The following is a 20,676-nucleotide window of genomic DNA, read 5'->3' on the forward strand; positions in this document are numbered from 1 at the left end:
AAAATAAACGTATTGTTCGAGGTTTATCAGGGATTACAGTTCACAGTTTGTCGTTAAAATCTGCCCGAAAGGCCAAACGCCGGGTGAAACGCCCTCTCTACCTTCGCTTCCTGCTTCGGAGGGGGGGGGGGGGGGGAGGGGAGGGGTCGAACTCGTTCTCGCTTCCTCCGAACAGTTCCGATCTCGGCCGATCTCCTGCACCGGCGGTAGTGGTAGTGCTGCTGTTTTGCTGCGTGTCCTTCTCGCGTCTACACCACCGTCCATCTCTGCCACTTTTTCCATCATGGTGGACATTTTGTTGTTGATGTTTTTCGCCATCATGGGCCTCGTCTTCCTTTCTTACATCATCTACTTGCTGTGATGAAGATGATGAAGCGTCCTGCTCAGCCACACAGGCGGCTGGTTGCACAGGCGTACACAGGATGTATGTTTTTCCTCTCCTCCTGCTTCACTGGTTTCCATCATGGACACTGGTAAGGGAGCGTTTCATTGCATATTATAAATGTGATATTTTGCATTTAATATTTAGCAAAAAAATGACACAAAAAAAGTACAGGTAGGGTATTCCTTTAGAAATAGCTGTGTGGCTTTGAAGGGGCATTTGATACCTATAGTACAGACTCAAATATACATGGGATATTATCACACTATTGCACCTGAATATGATCATTTATAAGTGATAATCATCTGTAAATGTATGACACCAGCTGACGTCTGTTTCAGGGAGAAGAGCCGGGGTCCAGCCATGATGGCTTCCCCATTGGAGCTCATGTAGGAGGTGAAGATCAAGTCAGCTGTGAAGCTGTGAGGAGAAACAAATGGACAAGAAGTGGAAGCCAAAGCCTTTCTGCCTCTCTGTCTCCTACTTGCACTCTGTAATCACATCCCTATTCCTCCTTTTTCCTTATTTATTGGGCAGGATCCTGCAACAAATGTCAGCCCAAGAGCTCCCACTTACTTGCAATCAGTGTATTTTCTATGCTACTCAAGGTTGTGCATAAAAAAAAAAGGTAAAGGTGGAGAAATGTTTCCTCTGCACAAGTCCAATACATTCGTAGACATGGATGCAGGACGGTTTTGTAGGGTTGAGTGTAATACTGGTGTAGAATTTGCCTTTTTAACAACACTGTGAGCTAATTGTTGGCTCTAACTATAATAATGTGTAGAGTTCAGTTTGTATCATCCTTATGACTGTTTGTCCCACCCCCCCCCTCTATACTCATGTTTTGTTTATTCAAACAGCTGGAGAGCTTCAGCTTCATGTTGTCAGAGATGCCTTGGTTGACTCAGCCTTGACATCAGTGTTATATTATTACTTAATTCACGTGTTGACAATATGTTCTTCTGCTCACTGCAATCAAAATTCCCCGTCAGGTTAAAAGGGGATGTGTGAGCTATTTAACTTTTATTTATTTATTTGGCTGCAAATGATATCCATGAGGAGCAAAGGTGTCATTTCAGAATTACTTCCACTTGATGTGCTTCTCAGTTTTAACACTAAACCTCATATACATTATGTGTTATATATAAAGGATGTTAACTTTACTGATGCACTGATGATTTACTGAGGTTAATGAAAGTATTTCACATGATATGTCAAATAAAGACGATTTCAGTAAACCCTGATTCTTTCTCTTCAATTCACAAAATATTTTCTGCTGACCATAAATAATTAATTTCTGTCCAAGAATTTTTTTTGCTGCACCAAGAATTGCTGCAGTTTCATGCTTTGATGAGCCCTATATCTACTACATCTACTTCTAAATGCCAATATATATTGTTGTGTTACTTTTCTGGCATTTTGCCTTATTGGAAAGGGCCATCAGAGATATAAACAGGAAATACTGCAAGAGAGAGCGGCATGGCTTTCATCAGAGAACCAGGGAGCTTTTGTGTGTGTGTGTGTGTGTGCTTTCAGAGAAATCATAGCGATCTTTTATCAGAGTTCTCCTCTGGCATCAGCCTCCCAACCCATCAAAATTACATTACCGGTTAAACTCACCCTGAACTCACAAGATCATCCGGAGTTTAAGTTTTTAAAAGCGCCACCATTCCTCTTTAGATCAATCATCAAGTGAGGTTTAACTGGATAAAACTCAACCTCAGCTTCAGCTTTTAACTCCCACGACACATCTTTTCTAAAACATCACAATAATGAGGTATATGGTGATGATGGGGATGCAGAAGGGGAAAAGCTAATAAGGGTCGTGAGGAGGGCAACATGTAAACACACTCTCAGAAACTACAGTGTGCATTTAAAGCAGGAGCAAGTGAGGAGAATGCATACTGTTAGCAGAAGCTCAAATAGCCTAATTGCTAATTCCACACAAGCTCTGCAATGATTTAATAAACCTGTTTACAGATGAAAGCTGCTCCCTCATGTGTGGGACACACATTAAGTAATTATATCTGCATGGAGGTGTTAAGGAGGGACAATATATAGGATAGAGTGTGGAACATTACCCTGCAGTTATTTACAGTTTGACTGAGAGAGCTACTAACATGCTTCTGCAGACACAGACACACACACGTAAATAAAAAACAAGATGGAGATGCTACTGAAGAGCTGATGTGCACCTTGTATGTTGCACCTCTGACTCTATGAATGTGAGTGAATGGGTGAATGACATGTGTTGTAAAGCACTTTGAGTGATCGTAAAAGAAAGGATTTTTGACAGGATTAGGGATTACTCTTCAGTACACGGACACTTTCCGTACATTTGTTATTTGTTGTATAATTTATTTTTATCTTTTTCATACTATGAAATATATTTACTGCAACTTTTATAATAAACAATTGGAAGATGTAACGTTATACAGTTTCTGGTAGAATGGTAAGAAGAATACATTTTCTTTTTACTGCTGTAATTTTCTATTATTACTATTTAGCATGTCATCTTGGTCTCAATCAACTTCACAGTGAGTGCAGTAATAACAGTAACCAACTATGTAAAGATATTATCTCAACCGTTTCAACACTAAAGTGTAACACAGTAGAATTGATGCCTTAAATGCAAGTTTTGTTTTTTTATTAAGATGTACAAGAAGACAAGTAACTTGTACAATTCAAGAAACATGGTATCAGGAGTCAATAGAGGGTAGAGCAGCTCTCCTCCGCTGTGACGTGGTGATGTTGTGGTGATGTTGTGGTGATGTTGTGGTGATGTTGTGGTGATGTTGTGGTGATGTTGTGGTGATGATATGGTGATGTTGTGGTGATGTTATGGTGATGTTGTGGTGATGTTGTGGTGATGTTGTGTGATGTTGTGGTGATGTTGTGGTGATGATATGGTGATGTTGTGGTGATGATATGGTGATGTTGTGGTGATGTTATGGTGATGTTGTGGTGATGTTGTGGTGATGTTGTGGCAGTTGGGTGTAGTAACGGAGCAGTCTGTTTGGGAGTCGGGATTAGCTCAGCTGGATATCAGCGACAGGACATTAGCATGCTGGTCTCCTGGTTTGGGACCGTTTGTAGTAGGTTGGTCCGGGTGACACAGAACAACATTGTGCTAATCCAATGCGAGTTGAGTGAAGAGTGAAAAGGCGTTAAACTGTTTGTGGCACGAGAACTCTCCCGTCTGTCGGTCCTTGTTCAGTCGCCGATTATGGAAGTCCCCTGTCCACAGGTCCGGCTGCGGACAGGAGAGTGGCTCCTGAACATGGACTGACGGAAGAGAGAATCACTCGGTGTCTTCAGGCGAACTGAACCAGTTAACTTGCTTCACCTGTCGCTCTGTCACTCGACTGCTCTGGATCATCCCAACGTCACTTCTCGTCACCCAGACAGAGCATACTGTTCAGGGGTCTTATCCACAGCTATTGTACGATTCCCTTATCTGCTCTAATCATGACCTCACTTCTCCATTATCTCCTCTATCTGACATTGTTAAAGGGAATCATCTCACCAAGCTTCACGTGGCTGCTCCTTCTCCTCAGTGTACGGTGTACAGCACTCAGGTGGTGCTGGCTGCACCATGATTTCACCGGGAGGTAAGGTTGGTGAGGTTGTTTCACCAATTCCACTTGTGTCACTCATGCTGTGGAATTAAGATACATGCAGTTAATCAGAGGTTGTTTCATCCCAGCTGAGGAGGAACTCATCCGTCTCTTACTTTTCTTTGAAAAGAGATAAATGTAGCCAAGTAAACTAATGTATTTCGATTTAATTATGCTAACATTAGATACTTACAAAGCCAACAGACATATTTAGCATTACGAAAACAAGTTAGCTAGGGCGTTCACAAACATTAGTAGATGTTAGCTGTTCATGTAAACACATCTCCATATTGTACATTGTAAATGTGACTCATCAGGTTCTCACACACTTTCTACATGAAGGAGAAATAAACAGGGACTTACCTGAATCACAGATGTGTTGAATCAGTTGAGGTGATTTCTTTTTTTGACAAGAGTTTCTTTGAGTTGAGAGATAATGTTGTTCTCTGTCCACTTGTCCAAGGTAAAGTGACTACCTGGCACACGCAGCCTGTACTTGGGACATGAGTTCTAGAGTTCTGCTCATATGATGTCGTGTTCCAACGTTCTGATGCTTCGTCATGGAATACAGATAGTTCCACATTATGCTAATGAGGTACTCTTCACCAAAGTCTCTGAATTAATTCAATGTAAGTTTATTTTCTCAACTTTTAGAACAGGGGGGGGGTTCAATGAGGAAAATGAGCAGTCACCTCTTTGACAGTTGTGTTTCCCACAAAGTCAGCTTCAACTTGAACGCTCGTATGCTGTCATAATACTGTGTGACAACGTTTTTGCAACACTTTGCAAAGTCATCCCGTGGGCCGGATTAGACCCTCTGGCGGGCTGGTTTTGGGTTAGGGCTTGTTTGAGGCTACAGTAAGTAGGCTATTCATATACTGATGTAGTACATGTTGCATAAAGGTTTCACCAGCTGCAGTACACTCCCGTCATTCATGCACAAACAATTGAACAGGGTCACATGGTTACTGTAGGTTATTGACAGAAGCACATGATCTTGTGCAAGATGCATCGCAGTCATTGTGAAGGGACAAAGCACCAGTGATCATTTTCTTTGTGTCGTAAGTACACGACCTCACCTGATCCTAATGCCTCGCTGTGGGTCAGCAATACGAGTTGGCATTGTGGGGCCCTTTAAAGTATAAGGTCTGTCTGTGGAGGGTCACCGCTAAATCTACTATTACACTTTCCTGGATCAGCTGGACAATGCAGTTACAAAGCTGAAAACAGGCTGTGTTTCTTAGAAACCCATTAAAAGCTGAACTCAGACAGTGTCAGGCAGACAGCAGGTCCATACATCTCCAGGCCGGACATCCGATCGCTGCAGGAACAATTACAAAGCGATGCACTTCAGTCGCTGGTAAGGAATACTGCTCTTTCTTAGCTCTTTAGATTTCTTGTTTCCTGCTCATTTGCAATCTAAATATGACAATCAGGGTTTGAGGGGTTATTCCCTCACTGATCAAGAAGAGGCGCCTTTCAGTCCAAACAAGAGTTAAGTGTTTATATGATACTCAGGACCAAATCAGTGGATACTCTGCATATAAATGATATTTAACACAGTAGAGCACGCTAACAGTACAAATCACAAGGCGGGTGAGATAAAAATAATTTATATTGCACTTTCCAGACATGGATTATTAGATTTCTGAGTCCCGCTCCAGTGCCTCCATGTTATAGTCTATTATTCTGTAGTGCAGAGTGCTGTACTCTGGATCTAAGTCCTAAAATGAGTGCAGGTCTGCTATGGAATAAGGACTATTTTTGCCTCTTCCTTGTTCACAAAGTAGACTGTTGCTGTATTCATAACAACAAAAACACGTATACCTGTGATGCATGTTTGTGAGCTAGGAACTCACATTGTCATATTTTGAAGATTGAAGCACTCAATATTTATTTATATATATTTATAGCATACTGGTATGGTGAGCCTTTGATGCGTGCTGGCCTGCAGATGGTGCTGTTTACCTACAGTAGGCTGTGGAGAATCAGCTGATGGCCGTGTGTTCATGAAGTAAATAAACTTGTCTTTTCCCAGATGAGTGTAAGAACAGGTGATGTGAGACAGGACGAGAGCAGTGTCAAACAGTCACAAAAAAACAAAAACAAAAAATTGGTTTATTATATTTGGACGGACAAATGACAACTTTAACTTTGTTAAAGAGAGATGTTTTGTATATATATACGACTCTCCAGGGTGACAGGTCAGCTTCTTTATTTCCTATAATCTTTTTAAAAATGCTTTTCCTAAACAAATTCTAAAAGCCCACTACATTTCCTCTTTAAATAAATAGTTTGGGTTTTTTTTGCTTTCTTGCCGAGAGTTAGATGAGAAGATTGACTTTGCTGTAAATATGAAGCTTCAGGTAGCAGCTGGTTAGCTTAGCTTTAGCGCAAAGACTGTAAACAGCTCTCATTGTCAAGGAAATAATCCTGCACAGAACACCCCACAACTTTAAGCTTTGCTTCGCTTTACACTTTAGTTTTTCTACGAAATTAACAAACAAGATATAGCATTAAATAATGAGTTAATTAGTGAGCTGGTAGGCAGACTTTGTCACCTTTGGACAGAGCCAAGCTAGCTGTTTCTCCCTGTTTCTAGTCTTTATGCTAAAATAAGCTAACTAGCTGCTGGCTGTAGCTTCTTATTTACCGTACAGACACGAGTGGTATCGACCTTAAAGGATATATGCATATTACCCAAAATGTTGTACTGTTCCTTAAATGCCATTATGTGTATGTGCCACCCTCCTCCTCCAACCACTTAGCTAAAGTTTCTCACACATGTGTGCAGACAGACCCACTCTGGGAAATAATCGGAATTCCTCTGCTGATAGTATAATCTACCACTCTCAGCTTTACAATACACCCGCTGTTCTATCGGAGAGCACAAAACCACATGCACACACACACACACACACACACACACACACACACACACACACACACACACACACACACACACACACACACACACACACACTTGCAGCCGTCTCACTTCTAATGGCATTTTTGGATGATCAAATGACACTGCAGAAGTCTACAGTTCAAGAAAAGAGATGCATTGAAGCCGGACTGTAGAACTAAGGGCAGGGTTTGTTTGATTGTTTGCAGCTCCACATGTTGCATGACCTTGTTGTACTGCATTCCTGACCCCCCCCCCCCCCCCTTCACTCACTGGTCTGTCACAGGCTCCTGGCTACCATACCAGATCATGTCACAGCTATGTTATGCGTCTATTGAATCAAAATAAGCCGGAACAGGTGCTCTTTTGTTTTTCAGCTGCGAGGGCTTTGGGTTTCCCCATGAGCAGTATTTTTGGGTAGATGTGGTAATACTGGATATTTTAAAGTGTTTATGATGACTTTAAAAGGAAAAATGCAGCCGTTATTTTCCAAGCTCCCGGGGATAGCATAATATGTGTCATGTTTAAATTGTGACAACACTACCAGATGTTTCCAGTGCAGGATTTGATGACTGAAACTGAAACTGAAAATAAACAAATATTAAACCCCTTCCTACATTAAATGTTCCCCCACATATGCAACACTCATAAGGGGAGATACACAGGAGGAGACAGTTATACTGATTTCTAGACCAGAATGCACTGCAGCCACAAAACATGTTTTAAATACACCAATGGGTGTGAGCTGTATAAACAGCTGTATAAATCAACTTCATCACCAAACCTCACAAATCATTGATATTTAACAACGTAAGAGTATCCCAGTGGGGAGTTCTTTCCTTTAAATTGAGGCTGCACAATGCAACTTTTGACACATGCTGCTAGTTTGTAATAACATCTCACGTCTGTGGCACCTGTAACCTCTTGCAACCTTTTCTCAAATGCTAGTGAGAGGGAGATGAGGAGGAGATAGCGCAGCGAGGAATTGAGTGTAATAATACAATAGATTGAGAGGGATGGGAGGGGGCGGAGTGGATAGAGACAGAGCAAATAAAGAAAAAGGAGGCAATGAAAGAAAAGAGAAAGAGAGGGAGGGTGAGGAGGGATGGAGGGTCGAAGGGGGGGGGCCATATGTGCTTAGCCATGGCCTTCAGTGGTGGAGTTCCTGTTGTTGTGGGGAGGGAGTTTCCCTCCGTGTTGCCCGAGAGGAAAACGACAGAGGATGTCTTTTTCCTGGCCGGCCAAGAATGCCCGGGCCTCGAGGTCTTTCCTCCTCTCATATGTGTTTTATACAAAGTTTATGTCCGAGTTTCAGCGCTCATGATATGTGCTGTTGTTCCTCTCTTTCACTCTGGAGCTCAGCCGATGTGACACTGATGCATAAACATTTCAGCAGAGAGGCAAGCACGGGGGAAAACATTCCTCCTAGGGGCACAGGGATGTGTGCTCTTAAACACTCCGTCCACCCTCACTACAGATTGGACTACACGTCCCGACATGCTCCCCCCACAATAGGGGCGTAGGCCATAAATCCTACCAGCCAATGGCTTTGTGTCTGGGGATCTGTGGTTGGTGTGTTGCACGGCAGCTGTTGTCAATGGCAACAGAGGTTTTCAGGGAAGCATGAGCTGGACAGCTGGTAGAGGGTCCCTCAATCCTCTACCGGGAGTCACATGATCCCCCGGCAGCCAATCTCAGCCCTCCGCCCTCCTCTCTCCCTCACTCCTTCTCTCTCATTCGCTCGCCCCGGCTCTCTTTCGGCTGCAGCAGGAGGGGGAGGGGAGATGGAAAGAGAGGAGGGAAGTGGAGACAGAGAGGGAGGGAGGCGAGGCGAGAGGCCAGCTCACACAGGGAACGAGTGAAAGAGCTTGAGAACGAATACGGAGAGCGGGAGACTCTTCCCTCTGTGTGCTTATCAAGGAGAGAGGTGAGGATCCCACACACGCCCTGTTTGCCCTCCAGCCTCCACCCTGAGCAGCAGGAGAAGAAGAGAAGACAGAAAAAGGACAGGAGAATAGTATTTTTCGTTGGATGTATCAGACTGTCACACTCAGAGACAAGGAGAGACAGAACCATGCCTCTGTGGAGAGGCGCAGCAGTCGGCTGCCAGGCTGCCTCGCGTGTGTGAGCAGAGCAGGATTGCATTTCTGTTGGGAATACTGAACAAGGAAAAGAAGAAGAAGAAGAAGAAGAAGAAGAAGAAGAAGAAGAAGAAGAAGAAGAAGAAGAAGAAGAAGAAGAAGAAGAAGAAGAAACAAGGCAGGCAGCCAGGGATCTCGTGCCATGACTGGGAACAGGAGAAGGGAGGAGGCTCGCTGAAATCATGGACCAGGTGAGGATGGAGAGGAGGAGAGTAAGGGAGGGACTGAAGGGGAAGTGAAGGGGACCACCACCTTTAGTGTGCTTCACATTCACACCTCGCTGACACAAAACACACAGAGCAGCATTCATAACATCCATCATACCCCTTTCCATTCCCTCAAGGCGAAAACAAACAGCACAACATGCTGTTCATCCTGCTTTCACCCCCCGGCGAGCTAGGTTTTACTCTGGGGGAGGGGGCCGGCAGAGGTGCTGCCACCGGCAAGTGGCAGGCCGCTGGAGAGATGACACAGCTGAAAACATTCCCAGCTTGTCCCTGGTACTGGGCGTAAGATCAACTCTTTGAAGGAGGAAAGAAAGAGGAGCAAAAAAAAGAGGGGTGTGGCTCAGTTTGGTGGGTTAACAGGCATCCTGGGTCATGATCCGTCTTAACATGTCATGCAGAAATTGGTACCCTCGCCTGGAGTCAGGATGGAGGCGGGAGACGGAGATGTCATGCAACAGGGTTCCCATCCAAGGCTGCGTTCATTCATTCATTCATTCATAGAGGCTCAGATGAGCGCTGCGTTGTTACACTGTGTACTTCTGTCCTCCACAAGCTTACTGTCAGAGCAGCTGATGCTTGATGAATGTGCTTCCTTCACTTCTTCACAAACGTTCTTCTTTAAGGACTGTTTTTTAATATTTGGTGCATTTTGCAGCCTCTGTGTGGAAGCTGCTGCTGCTTTCATCAGGTGTTGTATCCACGCTGGAGGCGTAGTAGTTGAGCATGTGATGAATGGTTTTAGAGGAGGAGACAGACAACCTCGTATCTCACCCTCAGTCATTGATTACCTCATCCCCCCCCCCCCTTACCTCCCTCCTTCTCCTCTGTTGCTTCGCATGTTGTGAGCATCAGGTTTGTGATTAAGGAGGAGGAGAGGGGGGAGATTAGGAAGGGTTTATGGGGGAGACACCCCGGCCCAACCCTTCATTTGTCTGAATAATACATGTGGTCCATAAGGGGAACCTGTCTGTGTCCACTCAAGTCGGGGTGACGTTAGCCCCCCAGTAATAGAGATGATGTCATCCCTGCTGCTGGTCAGACTGTGTGTGTGTGTGTGTGTGTGTGTGTGTGTGTGTGTGTGTGTGTGTGTGTGTGTGTGTGTGTGTGTGTGTGTGTGTGTGTGTGTGTGTGAGCCAATACATTTGTAGTAGGCATGGCATGTTTTTCACTTGTTTGTGTGTTTTTCTTTCTAACTCTTAACCTTATTTCCTCAAATGGGAAGCCTGAGGCAATAACACAGAGCACACACTGTGTCCGAGTACATGGGTCATGGCCTCAGTGTGACACACACACACACACACACACACACACTTTCAGTATCAGTTCACATTTCTGCATTAAGAAAACCCTATAATGGTGTAGCTTACAGCACAATACCTCACAGGAAACAAAAACTATTTATAAGCAGGGCGCAGTGCTGTGAAATGCTGACACAGCACGGCCTTGGTGCAGTGCTAAGGCTGGGCTGGTGTCATTTGAATAGATGGACCATATTGTGACGTAAGGGCCAAACATGATTATAGCACTTCCTGTTCATCACGTGACTGTGTATCATTGTCGTTTTGTGAAGCTTTATCTCTGCTCGGGTTTCCTGCTGCAGGCCTTGGTGAGCCTGGTGTTTAAGATGATTCTGGATAGTACAGTGTATGTCTGAGAAGCGTCTTAAGGATCTACTGTCATTTGGCAGGGTAAACATGCACTAACACTGCTGTGCCAATGTAAACAGAGGCATGCAGTGTTTACTATAGTCATGGAAAGGCTGCAAAGTTTAGAGGACATCACCGTGCAGTATCTGTGTTCCTCTTTGTCCTCATTTTTCTGTTCTATGCAGACACACACACACACACACACAACACGTTCATATGCACAGCGATAAGGAGGGCAGTGGCTCAGGGAGGAACAGGAATAGGCAGGTTACATAAAGTGCCTTTGAGAGTGAATCAAGGGCAGCAGTGGGACACCTCTTTCTCTCCGAGTCTGCATCTTTCTGCATCAGAGTAATGTCGCGCTCGCCGCTCTGCACATGATGTAACTCATCCTCAGTGGAGGTGTCTGGTTCTATACGTTTATAAAACACACTGCTCTGACACCCGGATTAAAAAGCCATACTTCAACTCAGTTTGGATCATTAGTGCTTTCCGATCAATAGTCATTACGGCAGACCTGGGCAGTGCTGCGGTGACTGCTGCCCTGTGAACTCTGAAGTATTCTGACCACATCCATCAGACACAAAGAAGCTCTTTGCTGTAACAGCCTGCGAGCGCAGGAGAAGAGCTGGCACTAGATCAAAAAGGCAGATCTAGAAAAGAACAGCATTCAGGGATAACGTTGTCCCCGATCTTCTACTTTATTGCCCTGGATGAACTTTATAACTCCTGACTGCTGTATGTGTAAGTGTGTCACTACAGTGGAGGGAATCCCTGATACTGCCGGATGAGCCTCAGTGATGTGGACAGGGGTGACGCTGCTGTGTTTATGCTGCTGTCTTTACACGACTCCCTGGAGGCGGCAAGGCGACATATGTACTATATGTGTGTGTGTGTGTGTGTGTGTGTGTGTGTGTGTGTGTGTATGTACGAGTGTGTGAGTGTGTGTGGCTCTCAGCCAGAGTTATCTTGCAAATGGTTTTGTCTGTTTCCCATAGATGTGACTGAAGTGGAATGCAGTCAAAATTAGCTCAGAGCGAAGCAGCCGTGGAGGGAGATATTTTATTAGAGTGAAAGTGTGTGTGCTTGTGTGTGTGTGTGTGTGTGTGTGTGTGTGTGTGTGTGTGTGTGTGTGTGTGTGTGTGTGTGTGTGTGTGTGTGTGTGTGTGTGTGAGAGAGAGAGAAGAAAGGGTCTTATTAAGTTACAAACGAGATAGTGAGAGGGAATGTGAACGACAACAAGTGTGAGACAGGGAAGGATAAAGGAAAAGCCTCATGGAGGAACAGGTGGTCTAATCTGACGCCCCACCCATGGCACCCAAAGCCCCCCGCCTACGCCTATCCAATCTTAGGACTCTTAGGAATTTCTTGTTCTATTGTCCTGAGCGGTAGAGACTGAGAGACTCTAAAAGAATGAACTTTGTATGCGTATTTGCATCTAAATTGAAATTAAACACACATATAAGCATACATATCGATCTACTCACCCATGCAGAGAGCTGCTGCAGCTTCTCTGACCTGTTTGTCAGTTTTGCAAAGCAGGGAAGAGGAGAATTACAATGAAAATTAACCACGCTACAGGGGGAAAGTAGAGTTTTTGAATGTGTTGAGGGAAACATGCAGCTGTGATATGAAGCTGTGTGAGTTGTTGATTGACCCTGGCAGCCATTACAAGACCTCTGTCGCATGAAGCATGCAGTCTGTGTGTAATGTGTGTATATATATAAAAAATGTCTATATATACTTCTACTTCTTTATATGATAAAGAGAGAGACATTTCTAGAGTTCGAAACTGATTTTGTGCAAATGTACATACATTTTTGTGCTATTTTTGCATTTTGAAACATTTATAAAAACATATTTGGAAGTAAATCTCAACTTATTATGATTTTTCTCAACGCACATCATGTCAAGTGTAAGATGAGGATGTTTTTGCATGTGAAGGACGTTAGTACAGGGTTCATGTTCTTAATTCAGGCTCAATTGGATTGTCAGGCGGGCGAGAACCAAATGGTAGATGCCTGCAGGCGGACAATGGGCAAATTGTCCTTTGAAAGAAAACTAGGACACCCATCTCCAGGAAGTAAAGAGCTCCTGTTCAGCTCAGGACGACTACTTTAGACCTTAACCTCAATGCACTTGACTGGCGAGCAATGAATGAATGCAGATGGCGGGGGCATGGGGGTTCTCTCCCGCAGGGGTCAAAGGTTAGCCTGTGTGGTTAAAGCCCTTCCTGTCAGCAGCACTTTGTGTCAGGCCAGCCCCATGTCATGTCAGGGATCTGCGGGCGGATGACACAGGATGAGCACGGGTAAACGGAGCAAAACAGAAGGACGAGATTTATCAGCAGCATCCAATTAGGAGGCTGTTCGCTACTGAGTCGGTCCAATTTAAGCTAATGGGCTTGTTTGGGCATGAGCAGTTTGACATATTGTTTATTTCAGCTTATGACCCCGGCTGGCTCTTTCTATCTCTTGGTGTCAGTTTTCCGACCTCCTTCTTTTCACGTCCTTGTGTCTGGACTTCAGTGTCCATGTTTTGTGTGAGGATGTCAGTCTGGAATGAACAGCTGTGCAGCTGATGCCTGCTGTTTCATTACTTTGATAATTAAACAGGCCCCAGAGATTGCCCTACTGTTAGTGTGCACCACAGCTGCATATCAATAATGAACTGCACGCTTTATGAGCCACTGACCTCTTGGCCTATTTTCCACACTACTGAAGATTAATTGTCTAAACTTCATCTAAATTGTGACCTTCCCGTATGATGTCCCTGTTTTCCCTCATTCAATCACAACATTGAGCCTGCCTATGCATCAGATTACATGTTAAGGCACGTCGTATTGTGTCGCTCATCTAGAACAGACTGTTCCTTTAAAAGTTGCTCAGTCAGCCACATTTTTTATGCCATATTTTGGGCTCATGTTGCATCAGTATCATCGCTGTAAACACTACTAAATCCCACTGATGGGGATAAAATGAAAAACTCACCACAGAGCTGTGAAGAGAACTTCTCCACCCTGACCCCGCCTTGTCCTGCAGTACAGTACTTCGCCCCCTTGTGGTCTCCAAACGCAACTGTGGCTCATTTTCTATCTTTTCAGAGGGATTGAGGATTATTTATTTAGGGAAATCTCTGCAGAGGAACAGATGGTGTTTTAACAGAATTCAACCTAGAATAAGACGCTTGTTTTGCTGATGACAGTGCACATTTGTGTTAATTCCACATGGGAAATACATAATCCTCCCCTCTCACCCTCATTGATCACAGTAGCAACATTTAACAATGAATGTCCTCACTCACAGATATATACTTTTATATGTTCTTGAACTTTAATATGAATCTGTAGTGATATATATATATATATATATATATATATATATATATATATATATATATATATATATATATTTAAAGGCTTTGTAGAGGTGAGCAAAGCCAGTCTTCTCTTCAGTCTGTTCTTATCTCTGTCTATGATTTACACTCAAGCATGAAGTTTAACACTAGAATTACATTTCTATGAGACAACAGCATTTAGGACGTGTGAAACGAAGATTTTTGCCCTGATGGTTGGTTGGATGAAAACAGGGACCTCTCTGAAGGTTAAAAGTCTGTCAAAGCGGAGGACACCCTGCTTTAAGGCCATGTCTAGACAAACTTATCTCTGAGTTTTAAGGCCGGGGAAACGCTCGGATTAGGATATGATCCTCCTCGAACATGCAGGATTATTCAGTTTACTGTATACTTTAAGAGGTTCAAAGCTTTGCTCAGGAGAGCTGACGTTCACCATCTTTTATTTAAATCAGTAGTCTTTTTTGGAGATGATGCATGAATAATTTAATTAGGTCTATCTAGAAAATGAATCAGCTGTAACTGCTTTTTGTGCTTTTTTTCGACCGCCCTAATTTGTTTGATTAAGTTAAGACTGCAGTTTAGGTTTTTATACAAACAGGTAAAAGTTTTATTTAGATTTAAACCTCTTTTTTGAGAGAGACTTGGACAAGAAGGCAGCCTGACTCATATTACTGACACTAATACAAATCAGACTGATAAATTCTTAATACACAGTCCATCTGTGTAAAATAAGCTTGTATTGGGCAGGAGATTCATTTAGTGGACCGTGTCTGCTGTTTGGCACGATAAGAAAACTTGTTCATTACAGGTGAAAAGGTTGTCGAAGCCTCAAGTAACTCAAGTAAGCAAAATTCTCTATTTAAAGCAAAAATAAATTCACAAATCTTTCAATTGTCCGTTGTATATTCAGGCTGGTATATTCAGGGAACATCCCGCCTACTCAGGACGTTGCTGACTCATCAGCGATCAGCAGAAGAACCTGACGTGACGCTGATATCATATAAACTGATTCCCGAATGTGACTCGCAGACATATTTTATCCTTAGAGCTCATTTCCATTGTCTCCCCCGCTGCGCCGCAGGAAGTGATGCTAGAAGCAGGAAGTGATGCTAGAGGCAGGAAGTGGAGCTGTGAAAAGTAAAGAGGCTGCAAACACATTCGGACTCTATGAAGTGACGGGCAGCAGGAAGGAAGCTTGCAGTGCTGCTACTGGAACTACTGTTTATTTTCCATCTCTGTCTCTCAGAAGAAGTTCAGGGCGGGAGAAACGAGGAGGGGGGGGGGGGGGGGGGCTACTACAGGGATGTCCTTTGATGAATGTGTGCCAAGCATTTATAGTAACAGCTAACATTTATAGCGACAGTGGAATACCCTGGATGTGATTCACTTGTTGTTGTTGTCTGGAGCTCTGAGGAACAGAGTGATCGAGACAGACTGGAGACTTCGGGGAGTTGAATCAGTGGTCATTTGTGCAAACGGTGACATCCGAACATCCACTACTCCGCGTTAGACTCGGGGTATTTTCTTCTCTTTGTTCCTTTATCTCAAACACTCCCCCATGGCCACTCTAATCAGCTCTCGCCATGTTACGATAACTGCATGAACGGGAGGCTCAGAGGTTCATGTTTGGGGATGAGATAGTGTGTCAGCTTGTACGGGGAGATAGGACTTTAACTGCCCTTGGACTAGTTTTGGCGATAGGCTTGCGTACATAAAACCCAGTAAATGTTAACAATGAGTAGGTGTTGATACAAATGTTGTATGAGTGTTGAAAACCAGTGGAAACAGGGCTAAAATTAGGGTTGAGAAAGTTCTTAGGCATGTCCAGCCAAGAGCCCAGGCTGGTGGTGGTCCTTGGCTTGCATGTGTGTGTGTGTGTGTGTGTGTGTGTGTGTGTGTGTGTGTGTGTGTGTGTGTGTGTGTGTCTGCGTTCTTGGTCTCAATGAGTCATTCTCTCCAGTAGCCTACCTCTCTAACAGCCAGAGCTGCAACTTAAAGCTGTCTGTGCAGCCATACAGCAGCCAGTCATGTCCACAGCCTCATCGCTGTATTCTGTCTGAGTTTCTGTCTGCGGCCTGCAGAAGAATGAGCGAAGCAGCTGCAAGAGAGGACGGGGATTAAAATGAAATGTAGTGTTGGGCAAGACGGGTCAGCGGGTCAGCAGAGGAACAGAGACGACATACAAGACAAAGTGTAGAGACGAGGGTTAGACTACAATATTGTCCTTTTACTGAATGTCATCTTTAGACTATATGATGGAGAAGACAACAAAAAGCAGCTGTGAGTTTTTATTGTCTTTCATTTCTTGGACAGATCAGAAGCAAGTGTTTACTTCATATCATGCTTATAATTAGTTTAACTACACGTCCGTCTTCTTTTAACCTCTATTGGTTTCAGCTTGAACCTTTCTTGAGTTGTGTAACTTATTGGAAGTTACATTATTGTTATGCAGTGCAGACCTTTTAAAGGAAACTGTATTAGTCTGTGATGGATTTACACAAGTCAAGTTTCCACAGACTACTTATTCATTTTCATATCATAGGGGAATTAACGGAAACCGATGACTACCCAAAATGAATAATTTATCCAAAATCTAAACTGCACACATTTTAACATGCTCAGCTAAAACGCATGCACACACACTATACAGGATTTGCACACACACACTGGGATGGTCCTAATGGACAGTTTTAGTCACCTGACATAAATGTTTTTTTTGTTGAATTCTTCCAAAGACTCAGAAATAAGTCAAATAAATACAAATATCTTAATAACACTTTAAAATCCTCTCTGTTATGGGTTCAAACAGGACGGGCCCGAACAAAAGCTGCAGTTCAGACTCAATTCTTTGCTAATATACGTGAAAATCTAAACATTTCGATTGAGTTCCACATGCCTGTGCAGTACAGTGACAAAGCCTGCCTGTGCTGCCCGGTCAGCTGTTTCCTCCCCTCGTGCCAGTTGTCCGGTCAGACAAAGAGGACTCCTCCTGTCGTGGAGAAAGGGGGAATTTACAGCTCTAACCATCGCACTCACCCCCCCCCCCCCCTCTCCACCTTCCCGCAACCCCCTTCAAAGGAGTGCCAGAGGAGCCTCTGTGTCAACAGGCAGCCGAACACAACCAGAGTGTGGGACATTCAGCAGAAACACTCACACATTTACATCTCATTCACAAATACACAAATATCCAAACCTCTCCCTCACTCCTCGCCAACATCCGCGTCTCGATGCTACGCTTGCGGTCATGAATGTGTTCATACGTGCTTATAAACTCATAGTCCACATTTCTCTGACGCCTGAGCGCTCACCGGACACATTTCACGCTATCAGACCCAGACAGCGATGATCTTATTACAATCGAGCTGTGGACAGAAAGAAAGTTACTCTTTATATGAAATCCACTGAGAGAGAGGCCGAGGACTTGCACATTGTGTCTTTTTGGCTCTCGGCAGTAGGAAAACCATCCTTCATTACATGCAACTGTATCTAGTAGAGCGATAGTGTGGCCTGTGTGTTACACACTCTGGAAAGGCTTAAAGTAAATGATGTTGAAAAGATCTGGCAACCACACTCCTCAGACTGAAAGTATGTGTGTGCAGAGGGGGGTGACGGACGTTGGCTGAAAGGACAGACTCAATAACTTGAGGGAAGCCGAGTGAAACAGAGGAGATATGAAAGAATGAGGGGTCAGAAAGAAGCTAAGAGGAGGGTGAAGTTGCACACGCGCTCTGTGAAGTGGCCTAGAATTGTATGGAGGATGCCCACCCACCACTCCCTCCATCCCTCCCTCCATCCCTCACATCTCCCCTCGCCTCCACAGCTTCAGCTGCAGAGTGGGAACTCACCGAGCCAAGCCAGCGGAGGGGAGGTGGGAGTCGGGGGAGTAAACGGGTGATGGTTGTTTATGGGTTTGGCCTACAATGCGCAGGGCCGTGTGTGTCATTATGTAATGACCGAGGGAAGTCTCTGGATGCTCCCTGCTCGTCTCCAGCCGGCCCTCGAGGAAGGGAGATCGGGGCGCGTCACCTCATCTCACAGTCAGATCGGGGCTTACTCAGTCAATCACAAGGACGTACCCGACGCCTTAGGCTGTGTGTCAGTGACGAAGGCTGACCCAGAGACGCAGCACGAGGAAGACATGTAGTGCAGTGTGTCAGATAAAAGCCACTTCTTTTGGCTAGATGTGGATAGAATTACAGCTCTTTCCCTGTACTTCTATATCAGCATTTTGAAATATGCTTACCCACCTGCTCAGATATGACACACACACACACACACACACACACACACACACACACACACACACACACACACACACACACACACACTCCTCTCCACAGCTCTCAGTCCACCAGCAGGACATCAATAATAGAAAGCCCATTTTGCTCGCCTGACAGGCACATTGATGAGTAGCGTGACCATGTATCTGCATGCAATCTGGGACAAGATGTAGACAGTCCTCAACACAGGAGGGGTTCACTAACATCGCATCATTCTTCCATAGAACAGTCTCGGTCCACAGACTGATTTATGGTATAATAAAAAGCACATGGGCTGCAGAAAGAGAGAGATATCCAGATTCCAGTTCAGAGAAGATATAGAATAAGTCCAGCTGTGATAGCCCTCACGCTCCTTGACCCCCCCCCCCAAAAAGCAAGCTCCACGACTCCCACTGCCTGCATCGTCACCCTCCCTTTTCTCAGAGACCATCTGCCCTGCTCTCTCACCTTAAGACCAGGATACTGCTGCTAAGCCTCTCTGGGCTCTCACTCTGCCACGGTGGATTTCCAACCAGCCGTGTGCTCACAGAAACTACACTATATGAGTAACCTGGAGGGGGGGGATTTGGGTCCCACATATGGTAATTATCCGTCTCAAATGGGGGATGAGTGAAGGTCATGACTAGGACTTTGGGAGAGTGTCCTCTGGAAGCCTTTGCCTGCAGTATGTGCCTCAGAGTGGGCCTGAGTCAGAGGTTGGAGGCCGTGGAGAGAGTGAGCAGACAGAGGAGACATGTTGAGGTGGAGGCTGAGTTGGCAGCTGTAGCTCTTGGCGTGGGAAGGCTCCTGAAAGCTGCTTTTTCCCCCCTATGACTCCGGTCTGTTTCCCCATAGGCAGGCAGGCTTTTGAAGTGGCTCTCTGATACTTGCACCCCTCAGAGTAATAGTAGCCACATGGGCCTCCTCCAGCTTTTAGCCATCACAGCGGCTGAAGCCAGCATCGCATTTTTATCTTCTTTCACTGTTCACTCAAGTACTGTACTTATTTTTTATTTTACTTTTTATTTATACACTGATACTATTACTTTTATTAAAGAAAAAGATGAGTTCTTGCCTCCTACACATATTAAATACCACAGTGGAGCATATAGAAGGTAATATATGAACAGTGTGACTTCTTGGCAGCAGGCTGAAGTTCCTGTTATAGTGATGAGTAAGCGTCCCCTGACTTTACTGCACGCCTATTGATTCACATTCATCTGCACACAAAGGGGCTAAAAATACAAGTTTTCCGAGAATGTATGTCTATTATTTCATTGAGTTACACTTTCATGATGCTTTGTTTAGCCCTTCTTTGTCCATGTGTTCATCATGAGTCACGCTCTTAGTTGGTATTATGCCTTTTTTTTAGGAACACGGATTTATGAATAGGCTACGAGTTTTTTAATTTATGGGAAAATAGATGTAATATATCCCATTTAATAAGCCTGTGGTTTACTGCTTTTACATTACAGTTGCTCTTTCACTTCCCTTTTCACAACGTAAATACAGCTTGATCATTTGAGGTTCCTCAAACTTTGAATGTACTCTACTTAAATACAACTTTGAAGTACTTTTTTAAAAAGTATTTCCATTTTATGCTACTTTATACTTCTACTTCCCGACATTTCAGAGGGAAATATTGTACTTTTTACTTTCAGATTTTCAGATTTAAAAAACTTTAATGAGTATAGGGCTATATGATGCATTGTTGTTGTAACGTAGATGTAATTACTCAAAAGTATATCAAATATTATTTCAATTTTAGGTATATATATGTATATATATATGTATATATGTATATATGTATATATATAAACATTACTTAGCCTGTACTTCCTGTCCTGGTGGCATCAGTCACCCCTCCCGTCCAGCACACACATGTTTTGGCACAGCCAGAGGGAGCCCGCACGCTGCGGGTTCGCAGGGCGGAGCGCACAGATTTACTCTTCTAATTTGACTCTCTTTAGTGTCAAGTTAGCCACAATACAAATGTGGTACTTCCGGTGAAGATATCCGCCATAAAAGGTCGTACTAAGCCTAAAAAAAGATTAGAAACACATTTTTAGTGAATTAAAAAAATACCTAATACCTTTTATCAAACGTATACAAGTGTGTGTGTGTGTGTGTGTGTGTGTGTGTGTG

At 44.0% G+C, this 20,676-nt stretch overlaps 1 protein-coding gene and 1 long non-coding RNA gene across 2 annotated transcripts in view; both read left to right on the forward strand.

Annotated features, from left to right (window-relative positions):
* The first annotated feature begins 181 nt into the window (after positions 1-181).
* On the forward strand, positions 182-1,078 carry LOC115012512 (uncharacterized). Its single transcript, XR_003832692.1, has 2 exons — positions 182-473; positions 724-1,078. It is a non-coding gene; the product is annotated as an uncharacterized LOC115012512 (long non-coding RNA).
* Positions 1,079-8,712: 7,634 nt separating this feature from the next.
* The window catches only part of arhgap23a (Rho GTPase activating protein 23a), a 60,619-nt gene continuing 48,655 nt past the window's right edge, over positions 8,713-20,676 (forward strand). The window contains exon 1 of the mRNA XM_029438718.1: positions 8,713-9,236. Within this exon, the coding sequence (XP_029294578.1) occupies positions 9,228-9,236 (9 nt within the window). The 5' untranslated portion in view covers positions 8,713-9,227. The remainder of the gene's footprint in view (positions 9,237-20,676) is intronic.

This window comes from Cottoperca gobio, chromosome 8 (genome assembly GCF_900634415.1).
Source record: "Cottoperca gobio chromosome 8, fCotGob3.1, whole genome shotgun sequence".
Lineage (NCBI taxonomy): Eukaryota > Metazoa > Chordata > Actinopteri > Perciformes > Bovichtidae > Cottoperca > Cottoperca gobio.